Source organism: Oncorhynchus keta, chromosome 37 (genome assembly GCF_023373465.1).
Source record: "Oncorhynchus keta strain PuntledgeMale-10-30-2019 chromosome 37, Oket_V2, whole genome shotgun sequence".
NCBI classification, from domain to species: Eukaryota; Metazoa; Chordata; class Actinopteri; order Salmoniformes; family Salmonidae; genus Oncorhynchus; species Oncorhynchus keta.
This window is the reverse complement of record NC_068457.1, coordinates 13,292,031-13,312,145: the sequence shown is the minus strand read 5'-3', so window position 1 is coordinate 13,312,145 and position 20,115 is coordinate 13,292,031. Positions and strand designations below refer to the sequence as shown.

The window sequence follows — 20,115 nt, the reverse complement described above, 5'->3', positions numbered from 1 at the left end:
TCTTGTAGGATATAACCAGAACATACATATTGGTTTATTAAATCAAAATATTATGAAATAGTTACAAATAGATAATAAACTATTACACATTTCACTTTAACCCTGCCCTGGTTTAGTTGGGACAAAAATAGTGCATCCACAGCTTCGCTCAATCTGTTGAGACGATTGGACCCTTCACTGGACAATGTGAACTGTGACTTTCAATTATCCATATGTCCATATCAGTTGCTAGCAGAGGGCGACTGACAGAGGGCATACTCTCCCCTGAACATGAGGTAGATAAAGGATTGTGGTCAGCTCGCTTTGCAATTTTCATTTATAATCCTTTCGAATTTTGTCAACACCTGAACAAGCCGCGATGGTCTATTGATCGAAACATTGCTTAAACGAGATCCATTAAAATGGTTTGTGGACTATTCAACAATACCAGTGTGCTGGAGGCTGATTTTGTCAACAAGTAAAAAAAAAACAAGTTATTCTTCAACTATAACTTTCTTTGTTTCTGTACCTGGATGTGTTGACTTGCATAGTATCTGCACTCAGCTCTCCCCTGAGCTCCTCTCGTCCATCCTTTCTGAGCCACATGTTCTCATTAAGACCAGTAGGCGTCTCATTATTCGTTTGTAGGCCCTCTGTACCCCCATCCCCCTGAGCTCCCTCTCACACCTCACATCTCCCTGCTTTACCCTGTGGCAGTCTGAGAGCCTCCACCCACCACTCTGAGAGGAGGTAAGGTAACAAGAGCTGGACGGCCATAGCTGCAAATCAGACCGCCATTTTATAGCAGACATGGTTGTCAATATTTCTCTCTCTGTCTCTCTCTGCAGTGACTGGAGTAAATGATTTCTGAGTTACAGTAAGTGTGCATTCCTACCCACGGCAGACTACATACACACGCGCGCGCGCGCGCACACACACACACACACACACACACACACACACACACACACACACACACACACACACACACACACACACACACACACACACACACACACACACACACACACACACACACACACACACACACACACACACACACACACACACACACACATACCCTCCCCTCTCTCTAGCATCTATGTCTGTGTTACGTGCCACAGGGTCTGGTGCGCTAGAGGTAATTTGGTTGAGAGGTTTACTGTCCCCCGAGAGAACCCAGGATGGATGACGCGAGTCTCGGTACTTTCTCAAATGATCTTATCTGAGCCCCGTAGCTCCGCGGAGGCTGGATGGTTCATGAGCACATAGTTTTTTAGCAATGATGATATCACAGACCCTGGACTCAGGATCACATCGCCATCACAAAAAGATGGATGATCTAATATCGCTGCTCTTCAAAAGTTTGAAGTGAGAAAATATGTTACTGGAACAGTCGTCCTTACACCCACACTGTTGTCTTCAACAATATTGAATACAAGAAACTAATAGCAGTGAAATGCTATTTTAACGCCATCAGTCAGGCACCCCTGAGTAATGGTCAATAGTTGCTCTGTGAGGTTCTATTGTGGTTCTGGGACAATGAGGTGATATAGTGGTTCTGGGGTAATGAAGTTCTATTGTGGTTCTGGGACAATGATGTTATATTGTGGTTCTGGGACAATGAGGTTCTACAGTAGTTCTGGGACTAGATGAGTGGACAGGTCCCTACTTGCATGAGCAGGTCTGATGCGGGTCGGACTCGCTGCTGGAAGAGGACACTCATGGTCCGGTTTTGTTGCTCCAGGTCAAACACTCTGGTCCGCAACTTCAGACACTCCTCCCTTAGATCCTGCATGGGGAAGAACAACAGAGAGAGAGTTATTACAGTGATGTGTGACTGTCCTAATATGGACACCATAAAAGATGATTAGTTAACACGAGATAATGAGGTGTAAAAAAAAAAAAAGTGAATGGTAAGATTAAGTTTTGAGCTACTGTATTGCATACATGTATAACAACATCATTGGATCTAATTATAGTATAATTCTGAGACATTTTGATAACACAGTTGCTATGGAAACCAGACTCCTACCTTTTGGGTGAGTAGTGCCTGCACAACTTGATTGGCAACCTAAAACAGAGTGAAAAAAAGCAACAATAATTATCCAAACTTTTTATGCAAGCTGTTTAGTGACTGACCATAATATGGTGGCTGTTATGGGTGAGGAAAATGAGTGTGAAAGAAAACAAGAAAATGTCTCCAGTTGACCCACGACCTCAACTCTAAACTGCCCCTGTCCTGTGTATGCCGACGCTGCACTCTCTCACTTCCTCTATTCCTCCAACGACATTTAATACACAAGTTCCACCGACCGCCTATCAAAATGATTACAGGCTTTAGTGAACACGACGTCCCAATACATTACAGCATTGTCCCCCCGTATGCCTTTCCTTGGAGGAGTGTGTTGATTCCTAAGGGGACCAATCATCATAAATCTGACGCAGGGTGGCAGAGAAGGCCAGTAGCGGCCCGGCGAAGCCGAACAGATTGGAGCCAGACATGCTGCATGTCTTCATGATGTTTAATTGTCTTCTGTTGATCCTGTATTGACAGCAGTGTCAGGGCTGATATAGTGGCTTGGAGAGTAGGGGGTTGTGTCCTGAATGGCACCCTATCCCTTATATACTGCACTACTTAACCCTATGGGCCCTGGTCAAAAGGAGCACACTATACAGGAAATAGGGTGTCATTTGCAACACAGCGGGCAGTCGGAGAGAAGAAGTGGAGGGCTAAAGTACTGTTGTGCCTGTGCTTTGGCCGCAGAGCGCCTCACACCCATACCACTCTTCCGAGTTTAGACCGCAAAGCCCCATCGACTCCGACTCTGATTACAGCCCATTGATTGCTCGTTAATTCACTGTTAGCACGCACTGGCTTTTTTTTCCGCAGAGGTGTCCTCTCTCCCTCTATTGAATAAGGGGAGATGGAGTAAATATGACGAAGTGATTGAGCCCTGTGGGGAGGGATACAGAGCTGCTCCTGTAAAACTGAAGGGCACTAACTCAAAGAATATTTAATGATCTTCAAGTTAGAATCTAAATGACAACAACTGATAAATAAAACAACTCATAAAGGTTTTATAGAGCATTCATAGTTCAAGTCATACTACATGAAGTACAGCATAACAGTCCCTTACATCTAATGCATTGCCAAATGTGGCATAACTCCTTATACCAGCCTTTCAATAGCATGAGATTTGCCCATTTACTAAGTGGGAAAAAATATATATATTTATTTTAAAAATATATTTTTAAAAAACTAACATGAGTGGCCAGCACAAATAGCATACCAAACAGCCACCACTCTGCTTATGTAGAGATAATAATCCACAATCTTTTAATTTAAAAAATGTATCACTACTAAACAAGCCCAGCGTTCTCTACAGTTTCCAAATGCCCTGAGCCCATCGGCAGAGTTGTTAGAGCTGTGGAGATTTCCCGCATCACAACATGCTCATTAGTGAGCTAGCTCCCGTCTTGAGCGACTACAGAGGGCAACACAACACCAGACAACAGAGCAGCACAGCCCTGGCTTTTTGAGGTCACGGAAGTGGAAAAGGCATTTGGTCTGGGCTCACCCCAGGCATTAGCCTCCAAGGCTGCAGCACGGTGTGGAGTTTCATACAATATGCTTGGAGCATTGCAATGCAATTGCATGCCATTGTTGGACTGTTAAAAACACAGCTAAAGTATTGTTAACTCTCCTTTTATCTCTCTCTCTCTCTTCCTCCCTCTTTCTTTCTCCTTTTCTTTCTTTCTCCTTTTCTTTCTTTCATTCTCTCGCTTTCTCTGTCCCACCATCAATCTACGTTTCCCCCCCTCCCCACCCCCACTCCCTCTGGCACCAGAGCCCAGATCTCAGGTCATATGAGCCCCAGTAGCTGGCACCACAGTGTATTAGACCAGTCTGTCCCTTCTGGCACCCGCGGGCCTCCAGCCTTCCCTCAGGGAGACTCAGCGTGCGGTCCAAGCCAACAAGCTCATTAATTGCTGTCATCCTGCTCCCTCAGGCCACCATTTACCCAGCTTCTCCCACAACACAGTTCGCCTTCGGAACGCCAAGTACCTCTTCCTCCATAATCACATTTCCTTCTGGAGAGGAATTACTTTGGAATTGCATTGATGGAATTTGAGAGCATGAAAATTGTCAATTGAGAAAAATCTCAAAAGAAAGTCGGTAAAAATAGTGCAGCATTTGTAACATGTTTGATCAGTAAGATCTTAAAGAAAGTCGCTAAAGGTAAATAGGAAAGTATACAACTCATAATAAGTCACGGAATAGGACAGAACAGGGAAGAAATAACACTCGTTCCTGAGATGTAGGCTATCATTAGTGTGGTGAAAAAATAGATTTGCCTCACTGAGGTTGAGGGCTGAGTGAATAGAGTGAGGCGTGGACTACTCACCTCATCCAGACAGTGCTCATACTGCTCCCTCTGGCTCTCATTCTCCATGGCCAATGCTGAGTTTTCCTCCTGTACAGCAAAATAAAAAACACACTTAGTGATGAAATCCACTGAGAGCTTGTCGTTAAAAGCAAGTTTGTATGCATCAGATTTGTTTATGAGTCATTTACCAAACAGTAATGAAGGAAGAGTTAAAGTAATTAAAGTAGAATATAAAGAAATACCAGGCGGTGCCTGCTAGTCAATTTAAAACAATCACAGGTGGTTATAGAACAACCAACATATAATTATCTACCCTGATTGACATACACTGAACAAAAATGTAAACGCAAAATGCAACAATTTTGCAGTCCACATAAGGCAATCAGTTTATTGAAAAACATTCATTAGGCACTAATCTATGGATTTCACGTGACTGGGAATACAGATATGCATCTGTTGGTCACAGATACCTTTAAAAAAAGTAGGGGCGTGGATCAGCAGTCGGTACTGTATCTGCTGTGACCACCATTTTCCTCTTGACGAGCGATAAAGCTCCTCCTCATAGAGTTGATCAGGCTGTTGATTATGGCCTGTTGAATGTTGTCCCACTCCTCTTCAATGGCTGTGCGAAGTTGCTAGATATTGGCGGTAACTGGAACACGCTGTCGTACACGTTGATCCAGAGCATCCCAAACATGCCCAAACATGCTCAACGGGTGACATGTCTGTTGAGTATGCAGGCCATGGAAGAACTGGGACATGTTCAGTTGTACAGATCCTTGCAACATGGGGCCGTGCATTATCATGCTGAAACAGGAGGTGAAGGCGGCGGATGAATGGCACGACAATGGGCCTCAGGATCTCGTCACGGTTGCTCTGTGCATTCAAAGTGCCATCGATCAAATGCAATTGTGCTCGTTGTCCGTAGCTTATGCCTGACCACACCATAACCCCAATGTCACCATGGGGCACTCTGTTCACAACATTGACATCAGCAAACTGCTCACCCACACAACATTGACATCAGCAAACTGCTCACCCACACAACGCCATACATGTGGTCTGCAGATGTAAGGCCGGTTGGACAGCTCTGGTAGACATTCCTGCAGTCAGCATGCCAATTGCACGCTCCCTCAAATCTTGAGAATTCTATGGCATTGTGTTGTGTGACAAAACTGCACATTTTAGAGTGGCCTTTTATTGTCCCAAGCACAAGGTGCACGTGTGCAATGATAATGCTGTTTAATCAGCTTCTTGATGTGCCACAGCTGTCAGGTGGATGGATTATCTTGGCGAAGGAGAAATGCTCACTATGTAAACTAATTTGTACATTTTAGAGATATAAGCTTTTTGTGCGTATAGAAAATATCTGGGATCTTTTATTTCAGCTCATGGAACATGGGACCAACACTTTACATGTTGAATTTATATTTTTGTTCAGTGTAGATGTGAAATGATACTGAACATGTGGCCAATGAAAATAATGGCAAAGGCATTTGTAGTCTCTCCAATCTGTTTTCATATGATAAACTATTGATGAAACAAATCATATGTGTTTTGTAGTGCAAGACTACACTGCCAGAGAACAAGATAAAAACAAGAGAGGATTCGCCGGAGGTGGAAAAGGTCAGGTGTCAACCATAAGACTGGGGCCAACTAATAAAAACCTGCAGAAGTATCTCACAGTGAAAGGTCAAGGGGATTGAAGTTATGATCCTGAACTTTAAAAGGTACAATGAAGAAGTTAGGTAGAATGGGCTAGAAGGGGCTAATGTGAATATGTCCTTGTTTTAGGGTGGGGGGAGGGGGTATTGCTTCACCTTTTAAGGGAGAGGGGCTATTGATCGCATCTGTTTCTAGTTTGTCAAATGGTCCGGGCAGGCCATATTAGAAGCTGTCAACATTCGCTCCGGCTAGCTCACCTCACTCGCCACGTGCCCTTTAGTACAAATAGCCAGCCTTCGATTAAAACCCAGGCTAAATAATTGCACCTAACATATTCCCCTGCCTTAATCGAAATGGCACGGAGCTATAACAAATGAGCAACTTTGAGACGTACATGAAAAGCCCTTTACCCCCAAAAAATTCACTTGCATTATCACGTATTAATATTAGTAAAGTAAAAGCTCCTAGTGACGGTGAACAATTACCCAAAGGTTGCATATAAGCATGTTTTCTGATGTTCTTATCGTCTTCTTTGTGTTGGTAGTAACTGGTCGAATCATCATTTCTCTGTGGGACAAGTGGTCGGAGAGAAAGAGGAAGTGACGTGCTGTATTGACAATATCGTTGATTTGGGAAGTGATGTGGGAAAATACGTCTACTTCCGTCAAACTGAGCCTCTCAGTACCTGACAAACACACTTTACAAATGCACCCAATGACGACTGCTGAACCTTTTCTGCTTGCATTAAAAGCATTTGAGATACTTTCATTGTCGTGCTCTTTGGCCATCTCGCATTGCAGAACGTCACGGAGAATGTCTGACATTGCAGACAATCTAACAATACAAATATTATTTGAGCCTGGGAGGGGAAAAGAAAGAGTAGACTAGTTGAAAAACAATATTTTGTACAGCCACAGTGCATAGTCAATATTACTGTGAATGAATGCAGTGCTCGGCTGCGATGCGATGCGTTATCAACAAATGCTAAACTAAATAAATGTCCCATGTCAGAAAAAACATTGGGGATGATTGATTGATTGATTGATTGATTGATTGATTGATTGGGGATGAAAAGAGCAACTAAATCACGTAATTAACATGTATTCATATTAGCACATCCTGTCAATGTATTGCTCCTCCAGCTGCTGTAATTAAAGCATACAACTGCTATTGCCACAGATTTTGAAACATATCAATTATGCATGCCATTATAAATGGCTTTGTATAGAATAGAATACATGCATGATCATCCATGATTAGAGTTCCCATGATTAGAGAAGTGCGTGGACACAACGCTGGGCAATGGGCATGCACACTTGCTCAAACTGCAGACAGTCACCCAAGACCCAGTCACTTGCCTGCTCTGTCTTCCCATGGAGTCTCTACTACACTTACTTGTGTGGAAAGCTAGAAGCATTGAGAGTTGAGCTGGAATGGATGAGTTAGGTACAGGTGTATAATTTGGAATGGATGAGTTAGGTACAGGTGTATAATTTGGAATGGATGAGTTAGGTACAGGTGTATAATTTGGAATGGATGAGTTAGGTACAGGTGTATAATTTGGAATGGATGAGTTAGGTACAGGTATATAATTTGGAATGGATGAGTTAGGTACAGGTGTATAATTTGGAATGGATGAGTTAGGTACAGGTATATAATTTGGAATGGATGAGTTAGGTACAGGTATATAATTTGGAATGGATGAGTTAGGTACAGGTATATAATTTGGAATGGATGAGTTAGGTACAGGTATATAATTTGGAATGGATGAGTTAGGTACAGGTATATAATTTGGAATGGATGAGTTAGGTACAGGTATATAATTTACAGCGGTAACTTGTATTCCATCCTATGTCCGCTCAAGATTAATCCCAACTCATTTTGTCCTTCGACCGAATGTCTAATCAGTCAACGATGCTACTTCCATTTTTTTTTTTGGGGGTGTAAAAATATATATAAATTAGAGTAGCAGCGTTAACTGATCATTCAAGCATCTGTGAAAAGAATCCACGTGTTTTTCCCTCCAAAATGTTTCTCAAAAGGTTTCAATCCAAGTAAGCACCATTTATAAAGGCATAGCATGCCCACCGTGGTAATGAACGATATCAGTTGGGCTGGGGGGGGATAGAAATGGGCGCCCTTACTTAGTGTCATCACCGTTTACACATAACAAAAGGCCAGTGATGTATTGCCTCGCTGTTGTTTTAGCCGGTTCTCTTCTGGAGGAGCATCCATCACCGATGCAGCGGGACGGAAGGAAAAGGCAGATACATTTAGAATGTAGCTTTTTGGGGTAATACGGGTCGCTTCCTCTGACAAATCACGAGACAGGCCAGCCATTATTTTTCTTCGACTGCAGGGAAGATAACTTATACAGTGATAGAGGAGCCATAAAGCAACAAGCAATTACACTGCATTTGGTTGTAATTAGCCTTAACTGCAATTTCTGTCTGCGTGGAGTTAGTGTCACCGTTAATAATGTCTGTAGAATGTGCCGGTTTCTTGGGTACTTTATTATCTCTGGCAGCGTTTTCTCATGTCTGAGCTGTCCATAGTGGCTTAGGAGAAGACCTGGGTTCAAGTAGTATTATTCCTTTTTTAAAATACTTTCTCTACACTTGATTGAGCTTGGTTGAGCTTGTTTCGCTGCAATGGGACCAATGGAGTAGTCCCAAAAGCGCAAAACCAAACCTTTCCCATCGGGCACTCCGGTAGGGACTCTATCATACGCTCAAAGTATTTGAACATTAGCCACAGACCCTCGAGGCATCAGCGAAGGGCCACTTCCTAAATGAGTAGGTGGGTCTCTGAGCGTAATTCGATTAAGTCTTAATAGACTAAGCCCCTTCAATTGCTGAGGAGATCTGAAAGCCTGGTGTGTCAGTTTCGTGGGTATACTGTATGGTCGGAAACAATCAGAATCAGAAGGATTACTCAAAATGGATTTCTGACTCAACTGTTGCTAATGCTAAGAACAGAACACACAGTGGAACAGCGCTATGGAAGTGAACAAAGACAGTTGTAAAGACCCCAAGTCCTGAAACCTGAGCCCTCCGTGGAGCGCTTTGCTCTTCAAACAGCAGAGCGCACAATACTTTGATAAGGCAATTATGCTCCAGACTGCAAACATAAGAAGGAGAGCCTGGTCGAAGAGGGAGAAGCGGACGAGGGAGGAGAAGAGAAGAGAGGCGGAGCCATGTTTTAAACTGTACCTCTAGGGTGCGCAGACGCTCCAGAAGGAGCTTTGTTTGGTCCTGAAACTCTTCCGCTCGGCTGATGTCTGCCAGCAAAGGGTCTCCAGAAGACGGCTGTGGGCCGCTACCGCTGCTGTTCTGCTCCAGGCTGTCACGCGTCTTCTGCACCTCCTCCGAGAGCTTATCCTGATAGACAGACGAGAGGAGAGACAGACAGTGAGAGAGAGAGAGAGAGCAAAAGAGAAAAGAGAAATAGAGAGAGAAAGAGAAAGAAAGAGAAAGAAAGAAAAAGAAAGAAAGAAAGAAAGAAAGAAAGAAAGAAAGAAAGAAAGAAAGAAAGAAAGAAAGAAAGAAAGAAAGAAAGGCGGGAGAAGAATGAGAGAGAGAGGGAAAGAGGGGGAGAAAAAAACAATTCAACACCCAAAACATCCCCTAATCCCTAATCGTTTCACTTGTATTTCCAAAGAGTGGCAGTGACCTTGAGACCTCTCCATCTTGTCTGCCGATAGAGGACCCCACACCCCTCGTTCTCCCCCCCTTCACACCCTGCCGCAGTGTCCGGCTGTGACACTAATGCACAGAGGCGGAAATTAAAAGCGAACACAATCAATTGATGGGGTCCATGATATCCCCAGGCCCACTGGGCATGGCTCACCAAGACAGTCACAGACGAGACAGCATCCTGACATTGACTAGCTAATTAGGTACTGTACATTCAACACAGGATATAGAGTACTGCTAAAGGAGGATATGGCAAGTGTTGCCTGTCAATTATTCTAAGTATTTTTACACTACCCTAGAAGTCAAGGAGGGATTTTCTTTCCCTCTGACGTTACTATTCAAATAAATGATATCATGCTACTTTGATCTTAAATCAGTACACCACGTTGTTTTGTATGTGATGTTGAGACATATGAAAACCATAGCATAGCCTGTTGTTAAATCTAATATACTGTATTTACAACAAACACCATTTTCCTTACAATTTAATACAAAAAACTTACCAGTGGGGATTTATGATGGATTTCCAGCATCCAAAACAAAGTGATATGCCGATAATATGGAACGCTTAATCCTCACTGGACTAAACCTGACATTTATCTTTATGCATTGAATGTTCTTTATTTCAAAAAACACACACTGCTCCTGGGGTGATATAGTTGCCATGAATCCTAGATGTAGGTACATTTCAATATGAGAGACTGAGACACCTTTAAATACTCAACATGCATGGCTTTAGTCTGATCGAGGAGGTCACCGCCCTTTCATTTGCAACATCCATTTCACAAACGCTCTTATCTCCATCCTATTCCAAATCTGATCAAGGACCAGGAGAGGGATGAAACTACAATTGAGCTGGGAGTTAGATGTCGTGTAAACCTCACCACATGCCTATAGCCAGCCAATGAGCTTTGCAATGCAAGTAAATGGACCCCCCCCCCCATTTTGTCACCTTAAAATCTCACCAGAGCCTTTTGTTGTTATCGCCTGATGTACACCTGTGCACCTTTGTTAAATTTTTCATTCAATCCTTCTCTTCCCTCCTTGACAGTTGATTGTCAAGTCTGACAATTGGCTTTCACGGTAGCGCGGCGGACGCAGAGAGCCATGGCTGGAGACATTGATAGATGAGGCTGAGTCCTTGCTAGCGCCGTCATATCCAAATGCATCCAAATCAAGTCGTCCCTCCCTCCTGAACATGAATTGGAAATGCTGTCCTTGGCAACCAGTAGCATTATGTTTTGGTTTGAACTTTTAAAGGACTATTCCAATCTTGGCTAAAACATGCTGGTGGTTCCCAATCTTGACTTTGTTTGATTAGTTTGTTTTGCAGGCACTTTGAAACCAGGGTCGTATTCATTTGGACACTCTGTAGTAAATAAACATTTTAAAAAGCATTTCTTATTGTACAAGTTCAGGCCGTTCCTGCCTGTTTGAGTGAGTATTCTTTTGTTTGGTGCATAATGAATATTACCCAAATCTCTCCCCCAGTAATGGTACCATTAATTGAGAGCTTGTTCTTATTACCACAGCCCTGTTATGTCTGATTGCTTGCTGAGCATCTGGTCACAGTAGGTACAGTCATCTCGGTAACCTAACATATGTCTCTCTCCACATGCGTATGTTTGCTGCATCCATTCAAACAAGCTCAAGCGAAATCGATCCCCCACACTGGCACAAGTTGACAGATTCTAATTCCATGTTTAATTAATCCACTCAGGTTGATTCATTCTGGGGCTGCTATTATTCTGTATAATAACCATCATTTGAATAATCACAGGGTATCTGACTATGTGGAAATATGGTCCACCGCAGAGAGAGAGAGAGACTGCATCGCAAAAGACACCCTATTCCTATTATGCCTAGTGCTACATACTCTATGGGCCCTGGTCAAAAATGGTGCTCTGTATAAGGAATAGGTGATTCAGCCATAGAGTTATACTCCCTACGTTCACCCACAATAAATCTAGCTAATGCATGTATGAGGCTTAATGAAATGTATACCGCCATACCTCCATTTCCCATTATGACGCACATTTTTTACACTTCCTGCCTGTTTTTTTTTTTACACTTGACCATTTATGATCGGTTTCTAAAGGCATAGCAAGCCCACCATACTAATGGATGGCTTTATCTTTTATAGCAACGTAGCGTAGTCATCACTGGGAGTCCAGAAGTCCGAAGAACGTTTTGCATTTGAGAGATATGTACAATGCACTTAGGTGAATTCGCTTACTTATTGTTAACGCACTTGGAAATGAAAAAGTCGAAGCTAAATTACATTTCAAATGTGACATGAATCATACTAGTACAAGACATGACCTCCATGAACTGTAATGGTATGACCTTTCTCAACCTCCCCTAACAGTAACACAACCGAACTGCTTCCAGCTCACACAGTTCCACTTTTCTTCCTACCATGCTGTTTGAAAGGTCACTTAGGCATAATTAAAGGAGCGTAATTTCACAAGGATAATTAAAGGACCATCTGTGTCAATATCTCTGTGAAATACCTTGAGTATCTAAGGAACAGCACAAACACTCTGCCTAGAAGGCCAGCCTCTTCACTGTTTCTCAAACTAGTCACACTAATGTACTGTACTTGTCCTCTTGCGCACCAAGGCCTCCCACTCCTCTTTCTATTCTAGTTTGCGCTGTTCTGTGGAGGGAGTAGTACACAGCATTGTACAAGATCTTCAGTTTCTTGGCAATTTCTCGTATGAAATAGCCTTAATTTGTCAGAACAAGAATAGACTGACGAGTTTCAGAAGAAACCTGTAATTGAGCCTGTAATCGGACCCACAAATGCTCATGCTCCAGATACTCAACTAGTCTAAAGAAGGCCAGTTTAGTTGGCACAGTTTTCAGCTGTGCTAAAATAATTGCAAAAAGGTTTTCTAATGATCAATTAGTCTTTTAAAATGATAAACTTGGATTAGCTAACACAACGTGCCATTGGAACACAGAAGTAATGGTTGCTGATAATGGGCCTCTGTACGCCTACGTAGATCTTCCAAAAAAAAATCTGCCATTTCCAGCTACAATAGTCAATTACAACATTAACAATGTCTACAGTGTATTTCTGATCAATGTTATGTTATTTTAATGGACAGAAAATGTGTGTTTCTTTCAACAACAAGGACCTTTCTAAGTAAACCCAAACTTTTGAACGGTAATGTATATTTAACACACAGTTGAAGTCGGAAGTTTACATACACCTTAGCCAAATACATTTGTTTTTCACAATTCCTGACATTTAATCCTAGTAAGAATTCCCTATTTTAGGTCATTTAGAATCACCACTTTATTTTAAGAATGTGAAATGTCAGAATAATAGTAGAGAGAATCATTTATTTCAGCTTTTATTTCTTTCATCACATTCCCAGTGGGTCAGAAGTTTACATACACTCAATTAGTATTTGGTAGCATTGCCTTTAAATTGTTTAACTTGGGTTAAACATTTCGGTAGCCTTCCACAAGCTTCCCACAATAAGTTGGGTGAATTTTGTCCCATTCCTCCTGACAGAGCTGGTGTAACTGTGTCAGGGTTGTAGGCCTCCTTGCTCACACACGCTTTTTCAGTTCTGTCCACACATTTTCTATAGGATTGAGGTCAAGGATTTGTGATGGCCACTCCAATACCTTGACTGTGTTGTCCTTAAGCTATTTTGCCACACCTTTGGAAGTATGCTTGGGGTCATTGTCCATTTGGAAGACCCATCTGGACCAAGCTTTAACTTCCTGACTGATGTCTTGAGATGTTGCTTCAATGTATCCACATAATTTTACTCCCTCATGATGCCATCTATTTTGTGAAGTGCACCAGTCCCTCCTTCAGCAAAGCACCACCACAACATGATGCTGCCACCTCCATGCTTCATGGTTGGGATGGTTTTCTTTGGCTTGCAAGCCGCCCCCTTTTTCCTCCAAACATAATGATGGTCAGTATGACCAAACAGTTCTATTTTTGTTTCATCAGACCAGATGACATTTCTCCAAAAAGTACGATCTTTGTCCACATGTGCAGTTGCAAACCGTAGTTTGGCTTTTTTATGTCAGTTTTGGAGCAGTGGCTTCTTCCTTGCTGAGCGGCCTTTCAGGTTATGTTGATATTGGACTAGTTTTACTGTGGTTATAGATACTTTTGCACCTGTTTCCTCCAGCATCTTTACATGGTCCTTTGCTGTTGATCTGGGGTTGATTTGCACTTTTCGCACCAAAGTACAATCATCTCTAGGAGACAGAACGCGTCTTCTTCCTGAGTTGTATGACGGCTGCGTGGTCCCATGGTGTTTATACTTGCGTACTTATGTTTGTATAGATTAATGTGGTACCTTCAGGTGTTTGGAAAATGTCCCCAATGATGAACCAGACTTGTGGAGGTCTACAATGTTTTTTTCTGAGGTCTTGGCTGATTTCTTTTGATTTTCCCATGATTTTAAGCAAAGAGGCACTGAGTTTGGAGGTAGGCCTTGAAATACATCCACAGGTACACCTCCAATTGACTCAAATGATGTAAATTAGCCTATCAGAAGCTTCTAAAGCCATGACATCATTTTCTGGAATTTTCCAAGCTGTTTAAAGGCACAGTCAAATTAGTGCATGTAAACTTCTGACCCACTGGAATTGTGAGACAGTGAATTATAAGTGAAATAAGCTGTCGGTAAACAATGTTAGGAAAAATGACATGCTAGTAGATGTCCTAACCGACATGCCAAACTATAGAAAGAAATTTGTTGAGTGGTTGAAAAACAAGTTTTAATGACTCCAACCTAAGTATATGTAAACTTCTGACTTCAACTGTACATATGGGGGAACGGTAAAGATTCAGACAATTACATTTTTTTTTATTTTACCTTTATTTAACTAGGCAAGTCAGTTAAGAACAAATTCTTATTTTCAATGACGACATTGATGGAAGCCACAATCTATCTGCATATATATAATAGTAAGGCCACTCCTAATTGATGGTGAATAACAACAACTAATCCTAATGTATGGTCTATGTGTTACCAAACAAAGTATTTCTCCTTCACAAGCCTCTACGGTTTGGCTTTAGAAAGAGCAGGAAGGAGAGCCCATGTTGGAGAAGTGCTGAGCAGTGCGGTGTTACCTTGTAGGCCTTCATGATGTCCACAGTGTCCACGGCTGTTTGCTCCAGCACCCCCTGGTTCTGCAGCAGCGTCCGCACTGTCTCTTCCATCCTGCACATGCACACACATACACACACACAAACAGAGGGAGAAGAAGAAGGGGGAGATTGGTTTAGGGCCAGCGACACAAGAAGGGACGGGTGGGTTTTGGATCATACCCCAGTCCCTTTCCACTACAGTACGTGGTACACCACACGATGTTGTGCTGATTGGGTACATATGGCGCTGGGGAGGTTCACAAGTCCATCCACTGAAGCAGAGTGTTGACTGACTGCCTCAGTGTCTCTATGGGACTTGTGATACGGTTGTGCCTCAATTTTTGTGCCAAATAATGGTTTCTCTCAATGCAAACCAGAGACTTTTACCCCACAGCCTACATCAATATGCTACTCCTCACCCCTGATTCCCATATGAATCCCTACAATGGCGTTACCTCTTGTTCTAGATTCTCCCCTGGCCTATTCCAGGTAAAAAACACATCCAGTGAGAGTTGACCCTTTAGGGAGATTGTCTAGGATAGAGCTCCCTCCGTTGACCCGGCTGGAAATAGGCCTACAAGTTAGAGTACAAAAAGATGGCGCGATGAAACCACTGTGACATTTCAGGAGACGAATACCATTACGGAGCAGGGATTTCCCATTGCGGTTTTCACAGTTGAACTGTTGCGGGAAGGCAAAGCCATGGCTTTGGTGTAGGCAGGGCTGTGCTCTGCCATCGGTAGCGGCCACACCATCTGGCAGACTGAGTTGGAAGCAGGAAAAAAGCTGGCTATAAATCAGGCCTAGCTAGCTGACTGACTGTCTGACTGATTGACCGGCTGAGTGAGTGGTCAAGTCTATGGCAGATTGCTGTAGCCCACCGCTTAGGACACTGTCCTTAATCGCCGTGGTCAGGGATAGGACATTGTAGTCAGGTCAAGGTCTTTGTGACTGAATGGTCATGCTAGATTAGTATGGTATTGGAAGTAACTAACATGGTGTAACTGACTCAGAGTTTATTGACTTAACATGAGTTGGGAAACAAATATGGCTGAGCTGAAATACACTGGGATTCAGTCATCCTCTTCACAAACATACCGGTGTGTCTACAGTATGACCAGGGTCATGAATTATTTACTGTTCAGATCATGTCGTAAGGAATAACTCCTGATCCTTACTTTGATTCACTAGATGAATAGGAGAGCAAAGGCATTATTTACCCAATATTTACATTGATACCATATTATAAATGTTATCAAAAATATTTTTGAAATCCTGCTTTATCAAATCATTCCCTCAAGATCTTTTCTTCCCTCAAAAAACACATTAAAATCAAATTCTCCACATTCTCCGCCACAGTACCAGACAGACAGAACATCACTGTGTAGAGAGGCAGTGGTCTGACCCCGGTGACCTCCACATGGCTAAATGACAGGATGATGGGGGCCTTTGATGTTCCTCTCCTCTGGCTGGCCTGTGTTGTGGATGAGGACTAGGGGCTCTAGGCTGGAGGTCTGGTGGCTGCGGCTAGCCAGCACTTGAAAGGGTCTCTGTGTGTTTTTTAATAGGGGCTGATTCAGGGCAGATCATGAGAGCACATGGTGTGCCTCAAAGTCCCAACCAGCAATGCCAGACAAGCCCAGGCTCAATCCCAAATATACAGCCTGGCCAAGAGAGATGGGCAGAAACAGTCCCCTGCAGTACATACGCACTTACACACACGCGCACAAAGACTTCCAGTGCCGATTGAGGGGAATGACTTCAACATGCGGTGGATTCCCCAGACTGTTTGAAGTCACAGGGTCCTGTATGTGCACCATATAAGCAGAGAGAGAGCAGAGGGGGATAAAGGGACCATGGATATGGATGGAAGCCACTGCAGAGTGGTACCAAAGTCTGACTTCATAATACATGCTGAGCTACAAGGTGCCTGACTCCATACTGTGTGTCACACAAAGAAATAGAAAACATAGAAATAAAGAAACTAGAATGCCCACCCTAGTCACACCCTGGCCTAACCAAAATAGAGAATAAAAGCCTCTCTATGGCCAGGGCGTGACTAGGGTGGGCATTCTAGTTTCTTTATTTATATGTTTTCTATTTCTTTGTGTTTGGCCGGGTGTGGTTCTCAATCAGAGGCAGCTGTCTATCGTTGTCTCTGATTGAGAACCATACTTAGGTAGCCCTTTTCCCACCTGTCTTTGTGGGAAGTTGACTTTGTTTAGGGCACATAGCCTTTAGCTTCACGGTTTGTTTTTGTAGTGTTTATTGTTTTTGTTCGGCGTCACATATTAATAAAAGAACATGTACGCCCACCACGCTGCACCTTGGTCCTCTTCCTTCAACAGCCGTGACACGGTGACTGTCAAAATGCTATTCTATGAATAAGAAATGTCCAGGACTAGCTGTAATGCTCTGCTGAATAGCTTTTCTAATAGTTTTTTAAATAGTTAACCCGTAGCTACCCTGAATATCTGCATACTGTATCTTTTGACTCATCACATACACTGCTTCTACTGTTTACTATATGTCACTTTATCTCTATCTATAACAAGGCACCTTTCCCAGGGACATGAAACAAGCTGAAGTTATACCTCTGTATAAGGACATAAAGTCTGACCCTGGGAATTATAGGCTTGTATCTAACCTCTGTGTAACATCAAAGATCATGGAGAGAAATGTACATGAGCAAATGTATGAATATGTTTTAACAAACAGGGTCTAATGTATCATTTTCAGTCGTGTTTTAGAAAAACATACTCCACTGATTCATGTCTACTTTACTTGACTTACTTCATCAGGAAAGAGATTGATGAGGTAAATCTGTGTGGAATGGTACTGCTTGACCTACAGAAGGCATTTGATACAGTTAACCACTGTCTCCTAATCTCCAAAGTAGAGGCACTGGGGTTAAGCAGTATCCCTCTAGGCTGGGTAAAGTCCTATTTATCAGGAAGGGAGCAAGTAGTAGAGGTTAATGGTTCACTGTCTCAGTTATTAAAACAAATTAGTTGTGGCGTTCCGCAGGGGAGCGTGCTTGGGCCTCTGCTGTTTTTATTGTATATTAACGAAATGAAAGATGCTTGTTCTTGCTGTCTTTTTCTTTATGCGGATGACTCTACACTTCTGGTGTCTCACAAAAGTAAAACTATGTTGGAGAGCATACTTAGCACAGAGCTTACAAATGGCTTGGAGATAATAAGCTATCTCTGCACTTAGGGAAAACTGAAGCAATTTTTTTTTATCCAGACCTAAATTGTGTAGGTCATCTGAAATCAGAGTGGAGTTAGGGGGTAAGGTGCTGACTACTAAAACCTCTGTTAGCTACTGGGATGTATCCTTGATGGAAGCTTGGGACGTGTGAGCATGGCCAATAAGGTGCTAGGGAAGGTTAATGCCAGCACTTAATCCCAGGACGTTTTTGGCTAGAAAGTCCAAGCTGCTTGATAAGGACTGCTAGCTACTGCCCTCATTCAATGCCATTTTGACTATGCTAGTACTTCCTGGTTTGGCGGCTTATCTAAACTTATGAAGGGGAAGCTCCAGATAGCCCAGAATAAGCTGATCAGGGTAGTATTGAAGGTGAGTCCACATATTCACATAGGCAGGAGCTGCTTTCAGGAACTAAACTGGCTGCCTGTTGAGGCTAGTGTTTCCCAGATTAGACTAGGTTTGGTTTACAGGAGTATTTATGGTCCTGCTCCCAGATATCTAAGTGATTACTTTCCTTGTGTTAGGGATGCACACAATCACAGCACCAGATCAGGTGTTGCTGATGTGTGCTTATACAGGTTCAGGAGTAATGCTGGGAAAGGTACTTTCTTGTATACTGGAGCCACAGAATGGAATGAGTTGCCTCTGACTATAAAAACAATGTCCTATCTGGACAGCTGTAAAAATAAAGTAAAAATATGTTTGATGTCTTCTGTGCCCATATGAATAACCCCTATGATGTAACTGGAATGATGAGATAGATGTTCTTCTTCTCTGTTTTTGTTTGATTATTTAATAATAATAATAATAATATATGCCATTTAGCAGACGCTTTTATCCAAAGCGACTTACAGTCATGTGTGCATACATTCTACGTATGGGTGGTCCCGGGGATCGAACCCACTACCCTGGCGTTACAAGCGCCATGCTCTACCAACTGAGCTCTGCCATACTGTGTTTGATCTTGTCCAGCCATCTTGTCTCAAGAGGACCACAATGGAAATAAGTCCCAGACTTTATTGTGTGTTGTCCTCAATGATTTTATTAATGTGCATGTATGGCTTTTACGTTTTATGTGTGCTTGTTTATTAAAATGGTCAAATTAATAAAATAAATATGTACTGTACAGGACAAATCTACCTCAATTACCTCGTACCCCTGCACATGGACTCTGTACTGGTACCCTGTGTATATAACCCTGTTATTGTTACTCATTGTGTATTTATTCCTCATGTTGGCCTATTATTTTTCTAGTATTTCTCGTTTTTTCTCTCTGCATTGTTTGGAAGGGCCCGTAAGTGAGCATTTCACTGTTAGCCTACACCTGTTGTTTACAAAGCATGTGACAAATACAATTTGATTTGATTTAATGCTATGACATGTCGTAATGCTATGACAGTTCATAAAGCTATGACAAGTCGTAATGCTATGATAAGTACCGCAATGCTATGAAAAGTCGGTATTCTATGACATGTCGCAACGCTATGACAAGTCGTAATGCTGCCACATTGGCATTCAAAAGCTACATATGAGATGAAAGCCAAACAAATCTTTCTCAGGTGTTTTTTCAGCTACTAACCTACAATTTACATATGACACATCTCATCCCTCATCACCATACATGACTAAAGTAGATTAATGCAGCTACACACACAGTGACCTGAACATAAAATGTAGTTCTTTTGTCTCTGTAAACTTGAAAAGGTGGGTTCAAGTTTAGCTCCCATTAATTCTAAACACATTTCTCCCTCCAATTCATCTGGGGGAGCATCACAAATAGGACTGTCTTGGACAATTACCCCTGATAATCACATTTTGATGGTGTACTGATTAGGAATTATAGTGTTTTCTGAAGCTATTTAGCAGTAGAATTGGTGAGGACAGGGGAGGGAGATCCGCGAGGTTGTTTCAAGTGCATAATGCTTTTAACGCTTGTATTACATTTTGTGTGGTTTTATATGTAATCAAATAGAGTGAGAATGGTTTCAAAGAGTGTTTATTTCATTTATCTCTAATAATAAACTTGGATTAGGATCATAAC

At 42.3% G+C, this 20,115-nt stretch overlaps 1 protein-coding gene across 5 annotated transcripts in view; it reads right to left on the bottom strand.

Annotated features, from left to right (window-relative positions):
- The window catches only part of LOC118370232 (nck-associated protein 5-like), a 189,520-nt gene that overhangs the window by 39,681 nt on the left and 129,724 nt on the right, over positions 1-20,115 (bottom strand). For all 5 annotated transcript variants that reach the window (XM_052499227.1, XM_052499226.1, XM_052499228.1 and 2 more), the window contains 5 exons: positions 14,844-14,934; positions 9,248-9,415; positions 4,389-4,457; positions 2,015-2,053; positions 1,652-1,771 (listed from right to left, as the gene is read on the bottom strand). In XM_052499227.1, the coding sequence (XP_052355187.1) occupies positions 1,652-1,771; positions 2,015-2,053; positions 4,389-4,457; positions 9,248-9,415; positions 14,844-14,934 (487 nt within the window). The remainder of the gene's footprint in view (positions 1-1,651; positions 1,772-2,014; positions 2,054-4,388; positions 4,458-9,247; positions 9,416-14,843; positions 14,935-20,115) is intronic.